This window comes from Salarias fasciatus, chromosome 3 (genome assembly GCF_902148845.1).
Source record: "Salarias fasciatus chromosome 3, fSalaFa1.1, whole genome shotgun sequence".
NCBI lineage: Eukaryota > Metazoa > Chordata > Actinopteri > Blenniiformes > Blenniidae > Salarias > Salarias fasciatus.
The window spans coordinates 19,924,989-19,944,246 of record NC_043747.1 but is presented as its reverse complement, the minus strand read 5'-3'; the positions used below and the strand labels follow the sequence as shown (position 1 = coordinate 19,944,246).

The following is a 19,258-nucleotide window of genomic DNA, read 5'->3' as shown; positions in this document are numbered from 1 at the left end:
CAGGTGGGAGGGGTTGGACTTCACAGCGGAGACCAGAGAAGAACAGCTGATCTTTGACAAACTGCATTTAATCAACCTGAATAAAGAGAGAAAGCAGCAGAATCAATGAGGAGGAACCAATCAGATGTGTTGATGGAGACACGAGCAGCTCCACATTACTGAGTCCTGATCTTCACACACACATCATCCACATGTCAGCACAACATTCACACACCTCCTCATGTTCACTTCAGTCTCAGATCAGCTGCTTCCTGTGGCAGAAGGAGAAAGGCTTGTAGCTGAACTGACCTCAGAGTCTGCAGACCACAGAGTGGACTCTCCAGGAAACCACACAGCTGCTCAACTCCTGAATCCTGCAGCTGGTTCTCACTCAGGTCCAGATGTTCCAGATGTTTCAGGACTGAGGCGTTGGACTTCAGAGCCGAGGCCACAGAGGAACAGCTGATCTCTGACAACTTGCATCTAAACAACCTGAAGACAGAGAGAAAGGCAACGTTTACTCTGACTGTACAACTTTTGATTCAACCTGTTTTATTAGTTGAGAGCAACAGCATCTTGGTCAGGAGGAAGCGTGGGCAGTCGCTGAGGAAGAACCAGCCAGCAGGATGGTCGGAACAGAGCATCAAGGAGCAAAGACAAAATGGAACAATGTCCACTAACTGAAGGTCACCTGGCTCAACATCTGGAAAGCAGATTCACATCCCATTGGGTTTTTAGTTCAGAATGTTCATGACATCCAACCTCCACATCTGGTTAAAGACAGAGACGGCCTCCTGTCTTCAGTGTCCAGGTTATTGATTCCTCAGGCTCCTCCTTTAGCTGCTGTCCCAAAGCTCCGAGACCAGGAGCTGAGGGCGGCTGCAGACAGCAAAGCCACTGCCATCAACACCAGCAAGATCCACAAGCAGCGTCTCCCACAGAGCCAGAGAGGAGCCGAACTCACAATCTGGACCAACGTCTGACCTCCTCAGCTCCACCATCAACTGGAGGTTGACCTTAACAAACAGCTGAATTCAGCTACACGCGATCATTGTGTCAGATTCCACCAGGTGGTTGATCATTCTGGAACTCTCGGCTCCCAGAGGAGTTTATGGGCGAGGACAGCAAGAGAAAGCGAGCCGAGCACCAGGAGCTGGTAGGCGGGTGCAGGAGGCAAGGCTGGAAAACGCCTCGAGAAGCTCTGACCAGGATTTGCAGGGCAGTCACTCCGCAAAGTACTCACACTGCTGGGCCTCACCAGGGAGGCAAAGAGGAAGGCCATCGGGTCTGCAACTGAAGCTGCAAAGAAGGTCAATGGATGGAGAGGACAGATCCATGGAGGAATGCTGCTGGAGTATTGGCTGAGGTGGCCTGAGCGATGGTGTCTGATGTTGAAAGACCTGAAACACTCAATGACTTCAGGTTTCAGGTTCCATCACAGCGACAAGACGCATCTTCTGCCTTTCATTTGAGAATGACTGACATGATGAAAACTGCACAGTTTTCAAAGTTGTATCAGAGTAAAGATTTCATTTCAAAGTCTCCAAATCCTTAAACTTCTGATTCCTGCCTATATTCTAAATCTGGTTGTAAACACTGAATCACAGATCAGATTAGTAGTTAATCATAATTAGATGACACTGATCAGGCTGATCATGGTTTTTCATTAATTCTTCTTGAGAAGGGTGATCTCATGGAGATCCTCAGTGTGGATCGCTCTCAGATCACTTCAGTGTCAACACAACTTTCACTGCACAACCTCAAACATGGAGTCTGACCTCAGAGTCTGCAGACCACAGAGTGGACTCTCCAGGAAGCCACACAGCTGCTGTACTCCTGAATCCTGCACATGGTTTCTACTCAGGTCCAGATGTTCCAGATGTTCCAGGACTGAGGGGTTGGACTTCAGAGCTGAGGCCACAGAAGAACAGCTGATCTCTGACAACCTGCAGTTGAACAACCTGGAATAAAGACAGGAAGAAGTGAGATCAGAGGACAACGTTTCATCCTGAGAGTTAACACAGTCGCTACACACCAGGACTTCTTCAGGCATGGACTGACCTCAGAGTCTCCAGTTTACAGTTTGGACTCTCCAGTCCGGCACACAGGAACTTCACTGATCCATCCTTCATGTCACCGTTACTCAGGACCAGCTCGGTCAGGTGGGAGGGGTCAGACTTCAGCGCTGAGGAGATCACTTCCCAGTGAGAGTCAGTCAGGTCACAGAAAGAGAATCTGGAACGAGACACGGAGGACAGGAAGCGGCCGTGAGAGAGGACACTCTTATTGAGCTGTCATGAAATCAAAGCAGCAGGTTCAGAATACACAAAGCAGTCATCAGTTCCAACTTGAGGGACTTTTAATAAATACTGGTCGTTTGAGCATCTGGAATCAGTACTCTGAGTTCTTGGAATGCCTGGAAATATGTCTGGAGGAGAAAAAGTGAAGCCTTTAACCCGAAGAACACCACGCCTACTGTTAAACATGATGGAGGTAGTATTATGCTGTGGGGCTGTTTTGTTGCCAATGGAAAGTAAACAAACATCAAAAGTGGTAACGGAATGGCTAAATCAGGCTAGAATTGAGGTTTTAGAATGGCCGTCCCAAAGTCCTGAATTAAACCCCATTGAGGACACGTGGACAATGTTTAAGAAACAAGTCCATGTCAGAGAGCCAACACATTTCACTGAACTGCATCAGTTCTGTCAAGTTGGTCACAGATTCAACCAGAAGTTTGCCAGAAGGTTGTGCATGGCTACCAAAAGCACATTGAATTGAATTGAATTTATTTGTTTCATTCTTTTTTAAAAGAAAGAAATGAAAAGGAACAGAAAGAAGTGAGACTTATGATGTCTGCCCCTATCAACATAAAATAAATGACAATTTGTCAAGATTTGTTAACATATCACAAAAAAAAAATGCAAAATTCAATACAACCATTTCACTAAATCAAAATACAAATACGACCATTTCACAAATAATTACAGATCAAATACAACCATTTCCCAAAATGTAAATACAAAAAAAAAAAAAACCTTAATGAAATATTTGCAAAAGAAACAATCAATTCTAAGTTGGACCATTCTTTAAAACAGAGTCGTACCCTCCCAATACCTGTGCTTTTAAACATTTCTTGAAGATGTGAATGGACTGAGACTTCTTAATTTCACTGTCAAGTTTATTCCATAAATTGATTCCTTTTGTTGTGATGCATCTTTCTTTCAATTTGGTTCTTGATTCCAGTCGTTTGAAAACTTCAGTGCCTCTTAATCTATATTGACTGTCTCGCTTGTTTGTCACATAATTCAAGTGAAAATGGTCAAAGGATATACAAACAAATATGAACATTACTGTCTGTATATTTTTGATCCAGCAGATTTGGTCACTTTTTCTGTTAACTCATAATAAAGTCATTAAAGAAACTAACTTCATGAATGTTTTTTGTGACAAAGAAGTATACCTTCTCAGTGTTTCCCCTAGGTTGAGAATTTACTTGTGGTGGTGGGTCGGGCGGTGTAGGAGGACGTTGCGGTCTTTGATAAGTGCATTCACAATAACCTGGTCAAACTGGTTTATGAACCATGTGTTATTTATTCTAGATACATCTTAAGCCTGCTTTAACATAAACAGAACCAAAAAGAAAAGCGAAATAAAAAAAAAATGAAGGAAAAATAGCCATTTAAAGCCACTTGCAAAGCTAGTTGCAAAGCTGACAGTTTGTGTCAGAGCAGTGTATTTTTCTTGGTTTAGTAAAAAAGATCTCCAATGCCTTTCAGTACGGAAAGGATCGGGGGTCAGGTCCATTTATGCTGATGCGCATGCATGCAGCAAGATGCTCCCCTTGCAGCCTGTTCCTCAGTTCAGTTTTGATCTAAAAGAGAAAAAAAACTTGCATAACCATAATGCAAAAGAGCACAAGAAAATTAACTGAAATTATTCACACTGTGCTCTTATGCATTATGGTTTAAATCACTTGCTAGAGCTGGGCGATTTGGCCTCACATCAATATCACGATAATATTAAGCAGTTCACCTCGATAACGATAAATGGACGGTAATTATCTACTTGGGGGGGCATTTAATCACATCTTTTTATTGTACTGGATTAAATTTATGACAGTTTACTGTGGGCTCAGGTGGTGCAAACATTATTATTATTTTATTTCTCATTAAATGGGGTCAATTTTCTTGAAATGCTATTACATTTATCAAGATTAGGGTACAAAACATATCTATGTATCCTAACTTTCACAGCAACAGACGTCCAAATCCGACAGAACTCTGCTTTTAATGTAAATGTCTTCTCTGTGGGCTTTAGGGAAAATCCGATGACTCGAAGACTGTAGAAAATTATTAATGTTCCGTGGTTCCAGATGTTTCCAGTGTGATGTGGTGTTTTGAGCAGCTGAGAATGGAACACAACTGGACGTCTACCTGTCCCTGAATTACAAATGAGCCCAACTTATTTGTTTACAATCTCCTTCTCAGTTTCCTGTCCACACAGCATCGCTTCAGGAAATATCTACATCCACGCAACATAACAAGGACTCAAAACGATGTAGTTCACCCACCAGGCCTTCAGATGGCGCTGTCACTCTGACACAGCAGCTCCAAAATAGAGAAGAAGACACGGAGCAGGACTCGGAGCTGCACACGCAACGTGATATAAACAGACATAACACCAGAACATACAGCCTGCTCAATAAAACAGCAAGAGGAGCTTCTGCAGGAAAAATCAGCCAATCGAGCTGATTATAAGTTTTACTGCCCGGGACGGTCGACCAGCATTAATCTGCAGCCTGCAGGCTGTTAGCCAGTAGCCGCTAGCGGCTAAACTAGCATGCTTCCATGCTATGTGTCCAGAGATCAGAGTACACGGGGGTGCGCGAGCCTGACACCCAGTGTGAGAGACACACCACGCGTTTTTTTTTTTTTTGTTTTTTATCATTCATCTTCTTTGGCGGGTGTCAATGTACTTGGGCGGCCCGCCCAAGTAAAGTGTATGTAGGGGAAACTCTGCCTTCTTAACCACTCTACCAGAGAAAAATCAGAGATAAAGAAATAACTGGAAACTCAAGAGAGCCATGACATTATGTTCCTTATGAGTGTATGTACAGGTTTGGAACAGCTGTGTGTGGACTCACCGAAACCTCCTGCAGTTCCTCACAGCTGGGATCAGTCTCCGTCGTCCCTCCACTGATGTGTTGAACCTGTCCAGGTCCAACTCCTCCAGGACCTGGTCTGACATCTGCAGCATGTAGGCCAGAGCTGAGCAGTGGATCTCAGAGAGTTCCTTCTTTGACGTGTTCTCTGACTTCAGGAACTCTTGGATGTCCTGATGGACTGAGAGGTCCTTCATCTCCGTCAGACAGTGGAAGATGTTGATGCTTCTGTCAGGAAGCATGGTCTCACTTTTGATCTCCTTCAGTCGGTCGATGACTCTCTGGAGGCTTTCTGGATTCTTCTCAGTCTGACCCAGCAGACCTTCTAAGAGTCTCTGGTTGGAGTTCAGAGAGAGGCCATGAAGGAAGCGGACAAACAGGTCCAGGTGGCCGTTCTGACTCGAGAGAGATTTCAGCAGGATTTTCTCCAGGAAATCATGTAGAGATGTGAAATGGTGATCCTCTCCGATGAAGCTCTCCAGCACGTCTGTCTTCCTGCTGGTGAAACAGTGGAACATGAAGACTGCAGCCAGAAACTCCTGAACAGTCAGATGGATGAAGCTGTAGACGACTTTCTGGAAGATCACAGACTCTCTCTTGAAGATCTGAGTACAGATTCCAGAGAACAGCGAGGCCTCAGTCACATCCAGACCACACTGCTCCAGGTCTTCTTGGTAGAACAGGATGTTTCCTCTGTCCAGATGTTCCAAGGCCATCCTGCCCAGCTTCAGAAGAAGCTCCCTGTCAGCCTCCGTCAGCTCCTGTGGACCCGTCTCAGGTCCTTCATGGTACTTGAGCTTCTTCCTGTGTGTCTGAACCAGCACAAAGTGGGAGTACATGTCAGTCAGGGTCTGGGGCAGCTCTCCTCTCTGCTCGCTGCTCAACATGTGCTCCAGAACTGTAGCAGTGATCCAGCAGAAGACTGGGATTCCACACATGATGTGGAGGCTCCTGGAGGTCTGGATGTGGGAGATGATTCTGCTGCTCAGCTCCTCATCACTCAGCCTCCTCCTGAAGTACTCCTCCTTCTGGGCGTCAGTGAAGCCTCGCACTTCTGTCAGTCTGTCCACACATGTTGGAGGGATCTGATGGGCCGCCGCCGGTCGGGAAGTGATCCAGACCCGAGCCGAGGGCAGCAGATCCCCCCGGATGAGGTTAGTGAGCAGCAGGCTGACTGAAGACTGCTGGGAGACGTCAAGCAGCCGCCGGCTGCTGCTGAAGTCCAGAGAAAGTCTGCTTTCATCCAGGCCGTCAAAGATGAAGAGCAGCTTGCAGACAGCCAGCTCCTCTGCCGTCAGCTTCTGGAGCGTGGAATGGAAAACAGCCAGCAGCGAGAGGAGACTGTACGGCCGCTCTCCCAGCAGGTTCAGCTCCCTGAAGGAGAGCACCACCAGCACACTGACATCCTGGTTCTCCAGGCCCTCGGCCCAGTCCAGACTGAACTTGTGCACCGAGAAGGTTTTTCCGCTGCCGGCCACGCCGCTGGTCACAACCACTCGGATGTGTCTGAGCTGCTGGGCCGAGGCTTTGAAGATGTCCTGAACCCTGATGGCAGTGTGATGGAGGCTCTCCTTCCTGGAAGCTGTCTCCAGCTGCTGCAGCTCAGGTTCCCTCTGAAGCTCCTCACTGAGTCCCTCTGTGATGTGGAGCTCAGTGTAGATCCTGTTGAGGAGGCTTCCTCCTCCTGCTTCATCACTTCCTTCAGTCACACGTTCACATCTCCTCCTCACACTCTTCTTATGTTCTTCTAGAAGCTGCTGCAGACCCACACCTGCTCACAGACAACAACAACAGTCAGACTCCAGTGAAGACAAAGCAGTCCCTCAGCAGACACATGTCCACTCTTACTGTGTGCAGCTCTGCTTCTGGATCTTTCTGCAGACTGAGGACAGCAGGAGGCTCCTGAAGCAGAACCCTGGTCCCAGTGTGAGCTGCTGCACTGTCTGCAGACCTGGTGTCCACAGCTCCACCAGACTGGATCCTTCAGGACGTCCCGACACAAAGCACAGCAGGACAGCTGCTGCTCCTCACAGACATCAGTCCTCCTCCTCCTGTGGACACCAAGCTACATTTACTCTCAGCAACACAACACACAGAAAGTAGACAAAGATCCAGCTTCGACTCTCACACTGGTTTTGAAGAAATAAAAGGAAAACCATCAGTTTTCTTACTTTGAGGCTGAAGCTCCAAGTTCAGGACTCAAGTTTGGAGGACGTTCTTTGGACCAGTCACTCTTCATCGACAATCCGCTGGGTACTGAAGACTCTGTGTGTCTGAGTGCATGTGCACACACACCTTAGCTTTAATGTTAATGCATCGAGGTGATGCACTTCAAGAGCAAACCATTCAGAAACCGTAGACAGTTTGCACAGTTCACTTCGTTGTTCTGTAATGTTCTGTTGGATTATTGACAGATCTCGGAGGATCTCGCCATTCACAGACATTAATGAAACTTCTGAGACATGCACGTCAACCTGGTGCTCAAAGAAGCTCCAGACATGGCAGCACACATCTGAACTGTCACTTTACTTTGCGGCTCGAGGAACAAACACTGGTTTAAAAGAACAGTGACCGTAACAAGACGGGGCCAAACAGGAAGCCATCAACAGCTGCGATCACACGTTTGAGGAGGAAAACACAAACAACAACTGCTGCATCTTTTCTTCTGTTTGGTGTTTTTGTGGGTTCTGCGGGAGAATCTGATGTCTCTTACCGGTCCATAGATTCGGCTCTGTGCTCCGATCCATCCACATCACACACGTTCAGTCAGGCTGAGAGAGAAAGCAGCAAACAAGGATTAGGACAGGGACACACACACACACCCCGATCAGTCCCAAGTGACTCCATCATTTAACAATAAAATAGTGATTTACTCTTGATGCTGTTTCACTCCAACGCCCTCATTTAGCTGCTTTAGCCACTTAAAAACTGTGATTCTTCTTTTGCTGGTTTTGTATAATCGGCTCAAAAATGTGCATCTTATGGACCCCAATATTATTGATGTAAATAATGAAGAGCAAGGGACATGAAGGGTCCTGTGGCGCCCCCTTCTGGACAGTCAGGAAGTTAGAACATTTTGGGACACTCTGTACTTCCAAAAACCAGCCAGCAGCAACTGAACACATCTGGAGTGACCCAGGGAGGGTGTTTAATAATGATAGTAGGCCTGCACAATATATCGTTTGAACATTGCCATCGCAATGTGCGCATGTGCAATAGTCACATTGCAGGATGTGCGATATTTTTATTATTATTATTTTTAACTTTTGTTTTGCTTCATAAAAGCAGCAAGCTGCTCCATGCTCCGCACAGCCACTCTCTCCCTCCCTCCTGCTCAGCACTCACCGCCTCCCTCCCTCCTCCACAGCAGAGAGAGAGGGGGGGTTCGGGCTACACTCTGAACACAGGCGACATGCAGGAGGAAGCGACAGAGGATTTAGTCCCCAAGAGAAGGCCAACATGTGAAATTTGGATATATTTCGGCTATAAAAAAAAGACGATACGGAGCAAAACAACGTCCTCTGCCGTCAGTGCCTCGTCGTGGTTGCCTCAACACGAGGTAATACGTCAAACCTGTTGGACTATTTGAAACGCCATCACAAGCTCCTGTATTTCCAGTGCAAAACCAAAGACCCCAGGTGAAACTTCATCTTCTCAAAAAACAATTACAGAAGCCTTTGCCGGCATAACACCGTATGATAGGAACTCCAAACAGCATCGACAAATCACGGATGCAATAACTTTTTACCTAGCAAAAGACATGGTGCCATTGAACACCGTGGATCGTTAAAGAGGGATTTTAAAAAATGATCCGCATGCTCGACAAGCGGTATGAAGCACCACGTATTTCTCTCATGTGGCCATCTCCCCAAATAGAGCTATTCAGGTCATCTGATGAAAATTCTTCTATTTTTAATATCGCAATATATATTGCAATATATCGCAAGCCCCCAAAAAATCGCAATGTCAGTTTTTTCCAATATCGTGCAGCCCTAAATGATAGACAGAAACAAATCAATAAAATGAGACCAGACTTGTTCAACTTCGGGTAATAAGGAGACAAAAGTGCAACACTTCCAAACTTTCATATGAATCCAGGTCAATGGTGTTTGCCAGGACAGGTATTGATTTCTGCTGAGTCTCAAACATTGACTTTTAAAAACATCAACAAGGGACACACAACTTTTAGGGTCATCACATTTGAGATGATCAGCATGACGGGTGCTGTAATCATATATTGTTAGAAATGACACTGCCACAACCTGATCTAACCCCAGCCAACAAAAAAATCAAACAGGAACATTCAACATAACGGTATTTCTGTGTTATGCAATGCACTCACCACACCACACGAATTATTTTATTTACGAGTATAGTTGCAGAGTGCTTATATCTGTCTTTGTGTGCTAAAATCACGTTTGACAGGTCAAACAGGGAAGAAATAAATTTGCTACAGTCTGATGGCCGGTGTTTCGGATGAAATGACTTCCCCGTTAACTGGTGGCCCAAGTTTCACTAGTGTCCCTCGTAACTTCAAGAAACAGCAGGCAAATGTACAACACTTCGAAACGTAGAAACTCTGAATGCGGCTGAACGGCGTTCACACGGACAGCTACGATCTCTTGCGTTCTTGAGTTTTTAAACATTTCCTCTTACAAGAACCAACGAACAACAAGGGACGCCACAAGTGGTCGGCCACCACTTCATCCGAAACACCGTTAAACACGTTGAAACTAAGTCCACAAATGTGCACGAAGCAACATGACACCTCTTTCTACTAATCTTCTGTCTGAAGTACTCGTTTGCAGAGTGCAAATAAGTAACGTAGCAGCTACTGACCTGTAAATCACAGATGAAATGCAGCAGGAAAGAGACAACATGCCAAAAATATCTCACTTCAGGCGCAACTTCCGGGTGGGGTTGAGACCGTAAGTTGTCCTGCTTAGAAGGTTCCACAGGGGTCGGCAACCCTTGGCACGCGTGCCACCCGTGGCACGCGTGGCACCAAGACTGGGCACGTTTACATGCCACCCATATAATGGCTTATAAGGCAGAGCGGATGTGTCATGTAGACGTCCGAGTGGATCTGCTTCACTCTGAGCGGATTGTATTTCGGAGCTGATTGTACGAGGTGGTGTAGACCGATCGATAACCCGCTCCGTGTCTCATATAAAAGCTGCCTGACAGCGGAGCGAAAAAAAGCGGGGGATTATTTGTTCCGCGTGCGCGCCCCCGTACGTAGTGACGTGACGACGTGCGCAGTAAACGGGAAACAGGACTGTCAAAAACAAGCAGAAAAACATTGTTTTAATAAAAACCCCGAGAGAAAAAACACTGGAGAGAAGAAATGGAAGCAAATCGCGCTACAGCGAGTTGTTTAAAGAGCTCCATAGCAAAAAACGAGCGATTGCCCCGCCGGTGTTATGGATTAACTGGTTCCCGTGTTAACGAGTGACGGCGGACTTCTGTGTAAACACATGCTGATAACAGCAGCTGTTCAAGTAAGACTCATAAAAGACTTTAAACTTATACATTCACTGTAACTGTAGAAAACCGACGTTCGCTCGACTTCAAGTCTCATTCATCTATTGGTCACAAGTTAACACGGGCACCAGTTAATTCGAAACATGAGCATGCAGAGAACAAAACACAAAGTTTATGAAAGCACTTTTTGGAGTAACAGAAAAATATCTTTAAAGATATGTTTGTATCTGCTTTATCTGAAAGGAATACATTTCCAGGTATGTTGGAAATCTTTTTGTATTTTGTGTTAACTTGCGTTTTAGTTGATAATGGCACACACACTGATGAGAAAATTTTAAACTGGCACTCCATGACAAAAAGGTTGCCGACCCCTGCACTAGAGGGTGCTGCTTACGGTTATTTTAGTTTTTCTCCCCCATATCTGTTATAATAGACATATCAACAGAACTGTTATCTAAATTAAATGGGACAATATGAGGCATAATTTAATAATTTGATGCATAATTTAAAGATAACAGGGAACATCAAAATTAAAAAAAATGTGATAAAACTGTACTGACAATTCTATGGAAGTAGCAGGCAGCCAATTTTGAGTTGTGTTATAAATATTACGATGGCAATAATTTAAGTGAAATTGCAAAATGATAATATTTACATTATATGCTTAATAATTAAATCAGATGTACTTTATTTGACTTTGTTAAAAAAAACAATGTTGCTTCTTCACTGATACATTGTTGCAAACTCCTCACTCAGAAAACTTTGAAGTGATGTCATCATCTAATTTACATGCCGGCAATTTGCATATATAGGTCAAATTAGATTATGACGTCATTTAAAAAGATACATTGTTGCAAACTCTTCAGTCAGGAAAGTTCTAAATGAGATCTTCACACAGAAAGAAGGAACAAATTGGCGCAAAGTGCATCACATGACATGACAGAGATACAGCCACAGAGAGCCCTGCTCACTCAAAGGCAGCTTTAAATGAAAATACAGACATCTACTGACATATATCTATTGTATTTTATTATTATTGTACAAATGTAGAAATGCTATCTACTGTTACAAAATAAATTTGACAGTGTCTTGTCTCATGTTATCACACATCAACATTTGAATAATTCAGATTAATGTGGTGTTTCCTGTTTACAGTATATTCTGCCAAGTGTGCATTTATTTTATGAACCATGTATTCAGTTTTATAATAAATAGTTGAACATGTTCCATTCAGAAGTGGTTGAAACTGTTTGACATAAACACATTTTTTTAAAGTAACGCAATAGTTACTTTGCCTAATTAGTTCTTTTTAAAGTCTTCACTCACTTCACTCAGTTACTTTTTTTTGAAGAAGCATATATAACCAATTACTTTTTAAAAGCAACTTGCCCAACACTGCTTCTGACACATCAGTAAAGTTCCTCTGTGCACAACAGCAGTCTGACATTGAGGCTTTAATCTACAAAATTTATTTATAGGAAAAGCTACGCGTGAGCATAATGGGTCAGGAGGAGGAGGAGGAGGAGGAACAGTCCACACACACACAGTGATTGTGCGTCACATCCAGAGGAACCCTGGTTCGATGCCAGCCTGGACTCTCACAGCTCTTCAGTCAGCAGTTCCTCTGTTGGTTCCTGAGTCACTCGGTGCTGGACGAAGCTCTGCTCTCCTCAGTGGATCTCCAGCATCCTCTCTGCTCTCACAACGTCTCTTCTAACTCGACTTCCAGCTGCAGAGAGATGACAGGCGATGAGTCTCTGAAGCAGTGAGGAATTCAAATCAGAGCAGTGGTGCAGCAGCTCAGAGCTCATGAAGGACCAACACAGCAAGCCTGGGGCTCCTCTGATTGGCTGACTGGGTCCTCTGCTGTCCAATCCTGAAGCTGCTCAGCGTTCTCCTCTCACAGCCTCACTGAGCATCAAACCCTGGATCTTTGTTCTCACACTGACTGTGTGCAGTACAAACCTGCTGAGAGCAGCATGGACTCACTCCAACCATCTACTGACCTCAGAGTCTGCAGGCTGCAGTCTGGACTCTGCTGAAGATCAACCAGCTGCTGCACATCTGCTTTCTGCAGCTCGTTGTCACTCAGGTCGAGCTCCTTCAGGTGGGAGGGGTTGAACTTCAGAGCTGAGACCAGAGAAGAACAGCTGATCTTTGACAAACTGCAGTACTCCAGCCTGAACAAAGAGAGAGAGCAGCAGAATCAATGAGGAACCAATCAGATGTGTTGATGGAGAAATGAGCAGCTCCACATTACTGAGTCCTGATCTTCATCACAAACATCATCCACATGTCAGCACAACATTCACAGACTTCCTAATGTTCACCTTCAGAGTCTCAGATCAGCTGCTTCCTGTGGTAGAAGGAGAAAGGCTTGTAACTGAACTGACCTGAGAGTCTGCAGACCACAGAGTGGACTCTCCAGGAAACCACACAGCTGCTCAACTCCTGAATCCTGCAGATGGTTCACACTCAGATCCAGATGTTTCAGATGTTTCAGGATTGAAGGGTTGGACTTCAGAGCCGAGGCCACAGAGAAACAGCTGATCTTTGACAAACTGCATCTACACAGCCTGAAGACAGAGAGAAAGAAGTGAGATCAGAGGACAAAGTTTCATCCTGAAATCACTGAGAGCTGAAGAAGGTTCAGACTGGAAGAGTTTAGAAATGTGAAGCTCAAACAGCTGAAACCAACAGGAGGAGAAGAGCTCTGATGCTGCAGCTTCAGTGAACTGACAGTGCCTTCAGCTCTGAAACACTGCAGCTCTACCAGCAGCTTCATCCCCAGAAACAGCAGGAATCATCCGCAGACATTTAGCTCCCTCTATCGAACCTATATTATCATAGCAAACTGAGCTTTAATGGTTTACAACCAAGCGGAAATATTCTGGTTCAAAGGATTTTGATGCTGAAGCAAATTCTGTTTCCTGAATCTGAGCTTAAAGTGATCAGAACCAGAGAAAATCAATGATGTCGCCACTTTACTGTCAACACAACACCCACTGCACACAAACTGAAACATGGAGCCTGACCTCAGAGTCTGCAGACTGCAGAGTGGACTCTCCAGGAAGCCACACAGCTGCTCAACTCCTGAATCCAGCAGATCGTTGTAGCTCAGGTCCAGATGTTTCAGATGTTCCAGGAGGGAGAAACTCGACTTCAGAGCTGAGGCCACAGAAGAACAGCTCATGTCTGACAGCGTACAGCTGTCCAGCCTGAATAAAGAGAGAAAGCAGCAGAATAAATGATGAGGAACCAATCAGAGGTTCTCTTGTGGATCTTCATCACACACGTCATCTGCTGCTGAAAAACATTTCTCCTTCTACAACAGGAACAGACGGTGAACCGACCTGAGAGTCTGCAGACGGCAGAGTGGACTCTCCAGGAAGCCACACAGCTGCTGGACTCCTGAATCCTGCAGCTGGTTCACACTCAGGTCCAGATGTTTCAGATGCTCCAGGAGGGAGGGGTTGGACTTCAGAGCTGAGGCCAGAGAAGAACAGCTGACCTCTGTCAAACTGCATCGACACAACCTGAGGAAAGAGAGACAGCGGTGAGATTAGAGGACGAAGGTTCATCTTGAAATCATTGAGAGCTGAAGATGGTTTCCATTGGAAGAGTTAAGAAATGAAAACTTTATCTGACTTCACATTTTGAAATCTCATTTCAACATCTGTTCTTTCATATTGACTGAAATGTACTTGCTGCAAGGACAGAAAATTAAAATAATTGATTTCACCTTAAATTTGAGCTTTTCTTTTTGGCAACACATGGGACTGTTTTTTGTTTTTTTTTCCGTTCACCCCCCTCAGTGATTTCACTTTAACAGATGGTGACTTCAGACAGTGAACTGACCTCAGAGTCTCCAGTTTACAGTTTGGACTCTCCAGTCCGGCACAGAGAATCTCCCCTGACGAATCCTCCAGCCTGCTGCCACTCAGGTTCAGCTCAGTCAGAAGGGAGGGGTCAGCCTTCAGCGCTGAGGAGATCACTTCCCAGTGAGCGTCAGAGAGGTCACAGTCATCAATCCTGCAACGACAAACAGAGAGGACATTCAGGCCCTGTTTACAGGACAACACTTCAAGTGGAAACACGTCATTTTTCACATTTTCATTTCTGAAGTTTCACGTCTACATGGCAACGTTTAGAAAAGTATCTCCAGGAAATAGCATAAACCCTGAAAATGATGTTTTCTTCATGTTGCGTCACTCGTAGGTGCTGTTTGTTTGTTGTTGTAATGAAAACACATACAGATCCACAAACAAGGAAAACAGTAAGCTTCTTCAGGACAGGTCATTGAGTAAAAAACTAAACACAAGAAGTACTTCCTACAAACACTGAGGTATTGATCATGACCATGTGGACTCACCGAAACCTCCTGCAGTTCCTCACAGCTGGGATCAGCCTCCTTTCTCCTTCCTGTGATGTGTTGTACCTGCCCAGGTCCAACTCCTCCAGGACCTGGTCTGACATCTGCAGCATGTAGGCCAGAGCTGAGCAGTGGATCTCAGAGAGTCTCAACGACCTTTTCTCTGACCTGAGGAACTCTTGGATGTCCTGATGGACTGAGAGGTCCTTCATCTCCATCAGACAGTGGAAGATGTTGATGCTTCTGTCAGGAGATACTATTCCACTCTTGATCTTCTTCAGTCGGTCGATGACTCTCTGGAGGCTTTCTGGATTCTTCTCAGTCTGACCCAGCAGACCTTCTAAGAGTCTCTGGTTGGAGTTCAGAGAGAGGCCATGAAGGAAGCGGACAAACAGGTCCAGGTGGCCGTTCTGACTCGAGAGGGATTTCTGTAACACGTTCCCCAAAAAATCCTCAAGACATCCGACAGATTGATCACCATAAATTTGATAATATTCACCACTGGTCTCCCTGAAGAAGCTCTCCAGCACGTCTGTCTTCCTGCTGGTGAAACAGTGGAACATGAAGGCTGCAGCCAGAAACTCCTGAACGCTCAGATGGACGAAGCTGTAGACGGCTTTCTGGAAGATCACAGACTCTCTCTTGAAGATCTGAGTACAGATTCCAGAGAACAGCGAGGCCTCAGTCACATCCAGACCACACTGCTCCAGGTCTTCTTGGTAGAACAGGATGTTTCCTCTGTCCAGATGTTCCAAGGCCATCCCGCCCAGCTTCAGAAGAAGCTCCCTGTCAGCCTCCGTCAGCTCCTGTGGACCCGTCTCAGGTCCTTCATGGTACTTGAGCTTCTTCCTGTGAGTCTGAACCAGCACAAAGTGGGAGTACATGTCAGTCAGGGTCTGGGGCAGCTCTCCTCTCTGCTCGCTGCTCAACATGTGCTCCAGAACTGTAGCAGTGATCCAGCAGAAGACTGGGATTCCACACATGATGTGGAGGCTCCTGGAGGTCTGGATGTGGGAGATGATCCTGCTGCTCAGCTCCTCGTCACTCAGCCTCCTCCTGAAGTACTCCTCCTTCTGGGCGTCAGTGAAGCCTCGCACTTCTGTCAGTCTGTCCACACATGTTGGAGGAATCTGATGGACTGCCGCTGGTCGGGAAGTGATCCAGACCCGAGCCGAGGGCAGCAGATCCCCCCGGATGAGGTTAGTGAGCAGCAGGCTGACCGAAGACTGCTGGGAGACGTCAAGCAGCTGCCGGCTGCTGCTGAAGTCCAGAGAAAGTCTGCTTTCATCCAGGCCGTCCAAGATGAAGAGCAGCTTGCAGACGGCCAGCTCCTCTGCCGTCAGCTTCTGGAGCGTGGGATGGAAAACAGCCAGCAGCGAGAGGAGACTGTACGGCCGCTCTCCCAGCAGGTTCAGCTCCCTGAAGGAGAGCACCACCAGCACACTGACATCCTGGTTCTCCAGGCCCTCGGCCCAGTCCAGACTGAACTTGTGCACCGAGAAGGTTTTTCCACTGCCGGCCACGCCGCTGGTCACAACCACTCGGATGTGTCTGAGCTGCTGGGCCGAGGCTTTGAAGATGTCCTGAACCCTGATGGCAGTGTGATGGAGGCTCTCCTTCCTGGAAGCTGTCTCCAGCTGCTGCAGCTCAGGTTCCCTCTGAAGCTCCTCACTGAGTCCCTCTGTGATGTGGAGCTCAGTGTAGATCCTGTTGAGGAGGCTTCCTCCTCCTGCTTCATCACTTCCTTCAGTCACACGTTCACATCTCCTCCTCACACTCCTCTTGTGTTCTTCTAGAAGCTGCTGCAGACCCACACCTGCTCACAGACAACAACAACAGTCAGACTCCAGTGAAGACAAAGCAGTCCCTCAGCAGACACATGTCCACTCTTACTGTGTGCAGCTCTGCTTCTGGATCTTTCTGCAGACTGAGGACAGCAGGAGGCTCCTGAAGCAGAACCCTGGTCCCAGTGTGAGCTGCTGCACTGTCTGCAGACCTGGTGTCCACAGCTCCACCAGACTGGATCCTTCAGGACGTCCCGACACAAAGCACAGCAGGACAGCTGCTGCTCCTCACAGACATCAGTCCTCCTCCTCCTGTGGACACCAAGCTACATTTACTCTCAGCAACACAACAGACAGCAAAAACACAAAGCTCAACTTAATTAAAACAAACTTCAAGAAGTAAAAGGGAAACCAACAGTTTCTCACTTTGCGGGTGAAGCTCCAGGTTCAGCACTGAAGTGTGGAGGACGCTCTTTGGACCAGTCAGTCTTCATCGACAACCCGCTGGATACTGAAGACTCTGCTGTGTGTCTGAGCTGCTGACATCTGTACACACAGAGTGAGGTGGAAGAGTTTCAGAATCTCGGGATCTTCTGGGTGGAGGGGTCAGGTCTGGGCTGTAATTCAGTCACTGTACCGGACTGTCATGGTTCTGGGCTGGAAAGAAAAGCTCTCTGTTTACCGGTCCGTCCACATCCCCACCCTCACCTCTGTTTGTGAACATGCAGGAGACACAGCTATCTGGGCTTTCCTGCTCTCGGTACTGTCACTGCAGCCGCATATGGCCAAAGCTGGGCTTGAGAGAATAAAACAGTTTCTTACAGCGTGTCTGGATGAGCAGGTTCAGCACTGAAGTGTGGAGGACGCTCTTTGGACCAGTCAGTCTTCATCGACAACCCGCTGGAAACCGAAGACGCCGCCGTGTGTCTGAGCTGCTGGAATCTGTGCGAACACACACCAATGTCAGATCAGAGACATTCACTAAACCTCTCAGATGTGCACATCAAACCTGCAGGGATGTTCAAGGAGCTTCCAGACATGAAAACACACGTTTGAACTTTCAGTTTTTGTGTCCTAAGTTAAAGAACGATGCGTTTAAAAGAACAGCGGCTGCACGACGACACAAACACAAAGCCATCAACAGCGCCTGGGGAGGCAGGAGGTCAGAAAGACTCTGAGCTTTTTCCTTTGGATTCATGAGTGAATGCTCACTTTGAGCAAGCAAAAACACCGAATGCTGCATCTCTTGCTGTATTTGGTGTTTTTTTCTGGATTCTTCAGGATCTGCAGCACAATCTGAGTCTCTCACCTGCCGACACACTCTGCTCCGTGCTCCTCTTCATCCATGTCAAGCATCTTCTGTCAGGCTGAGAGAAAACACACACACACACACACACACACACACACACACACACACACACACACACACAAAGGTTCATGTGAGGTGATGAAGACCTCTAGATTTCAAGGAATATATAACATTTATTTTGTGTAAAGCAGTGTTACATAGAGGATGGCTTTTTGAACACATGGACAAACGAGAGCTGAAGGCATCGTTTACAATTACAATCCGGTGAAAGAAAGTTTGAAACAAAACAAAACATCAGATACCTTCCTTATTGGAATTCTTTTTTTTCCACATCTGTGCAACGTGTAACTGCTGTGATGAGTGGATCAATAAAGTCCCGAGAATGGAACAATCAATGAGGCGTTTTAAAGAAAGCAGAAAGTAGAAATGTCAGTTTAAAACTCTTACATTAAAGACCCGACTAAACAAACAGGGTGGTGGTTGAACTGTCCACAGACTCGCTCACTGAGCAAAGTGGCCTCAAAGTCCCAACAGCCTGTTACCGGACAGGCTCCGGGGAAGAGGCGCACCGGCCACGGAAACCGCAGAAACCGAGTGTTGTTCATCAGAACCCAGAGAAAAACACTCCAAGAGTCCAACACACGTCTCTTCCGCGGTCCAGCTGTCGCGTGCCTCCCCTCCTCTTCCGGGTTCACTCGAGCGACTGTAAACAGACACACTTCCCTTTACTCTTCACAATAAAACAAAAATAAAATACATGAAAACAAATTTACACTCTGTTCACTGCACAACACATTTAGCAGTTTTTAAGTATTTTTGAAATAATGAAGATGAATTTACCCATATTTAGATATCATACTCAACTTATTCTGTTAACCTTTTTTAAACTACAGCATGACCTCTGAACTATGTCAAATCAACTCAAAAGAAAAAGATAAAGAAGAATATGGGTAACAAAATGAAATTAATTACATTTTGCAGCTACAACTCAGATAACATCAGTTTTTATATGAAGTTCTCCAAACATCAGTACAAATTCATCTTATAAAGTTTACTTTTACCTCTGGTCTGAAATAAACAAAGGAAGATTGCAGATGGTTCAGTAAAAACACTTTCAGCTTGAAGTTTTAGTCATGCCATCAAGAAGCTTTACACAGGAAAAGTTGAAA

The 19,258-nt window shown here is 45.9% G+C and overlaps 2 protein-coding genes across 3 annotated transcripts in view; both read right to left on the bottom strand.

Annotated features, from left to right (window-relative positions):
* LOC115383071 (NACHT, LRR and PYD domains-containing protein 14-like) overlaps nt 1-10,072 on the bottom strand; it is a 51,066-nt gene extending 40,994 nt beyond the window's left edge. Inside the window, exons 1-8 of the mRNA XM_030085102.1 lie at nt 9,980-10,072; nt 7,854-7,911; nt 7,312-7,413; nt 6,989-7,191; nt 5,123-6,911; nt 2,041-2,214; nt 1,758-1,940; nt 289-471 (exon numbers count right to left, since the gene is read on the bottom strand). Coding sequence (XP_029940962.1) covers nt 289-471; nt 1,758-1,940; nt 2,041-2,214; nt 5,123-6,911; nt 6,989-7,191; nt 7,312-7,413; nt 7,854-7,861 — 2,642 coding nt within the window. The 5' untranslated portion in view covers nt 7,862-7,911; nt 9,980-10,072. The remainder of the gene's footprint in view (nt 1-288; nt 472-1,757; nt 1,941-2,040; nt 2,215-5,122; nt 6,912-6,988; nt 7,192-7,311; nt 7,414-7,853; nt 7,912-9,979) is intronic.
* Nucleotides 10,073-11,315: 1,243 nt separating this feature from the next.
* On the bottom strand, nt 11,316-18,745 carry LOC115383057 (NACHT, LRR and PYD domains-containing protein 12-like). Of its 2 annotated transcripts, XM_030085085.1 has the most exons (12): nt 18,537-18,745; nt 18,090-18,147; nt 17,603-17,722; nt 17,207-17,326; nt 16,890-17,092; nt 14,997-16,812; nt 14,483-14,656; nt 13,978-14,160; nt 13,660-13,842; nt 13,018-13,200; nt 12,631-12,804; nt 11,316-12,353 (listed from the first exon to the last, which is right to left on the bottom strand). In XM_030085085.1, the coding sequence occupies exons 2-12, from the start codon at nt 18,134-18,136 to the stop codon at nt 12,338-12,340; spliced, it is 3,219 nt and encodes a 1,072-aa protein (XP_029940945.1). In that variant the 5' UTR covers nt 18,137-18,147; nt 18,537-18,745; the 3' UTR covers nt 11,316-12,337. The 2 variants fall into 2 exon arrangements, with proteins under 2 accessions (XP_029940945.1, XP_029940952.1); XM_030085092.1 differs by lacking the exons at nt 13,018-13,200; nt 13,660-13,842.
* Between the last annotated feature and the right edge of the window lie 513 nt (nt 18,746-19,258).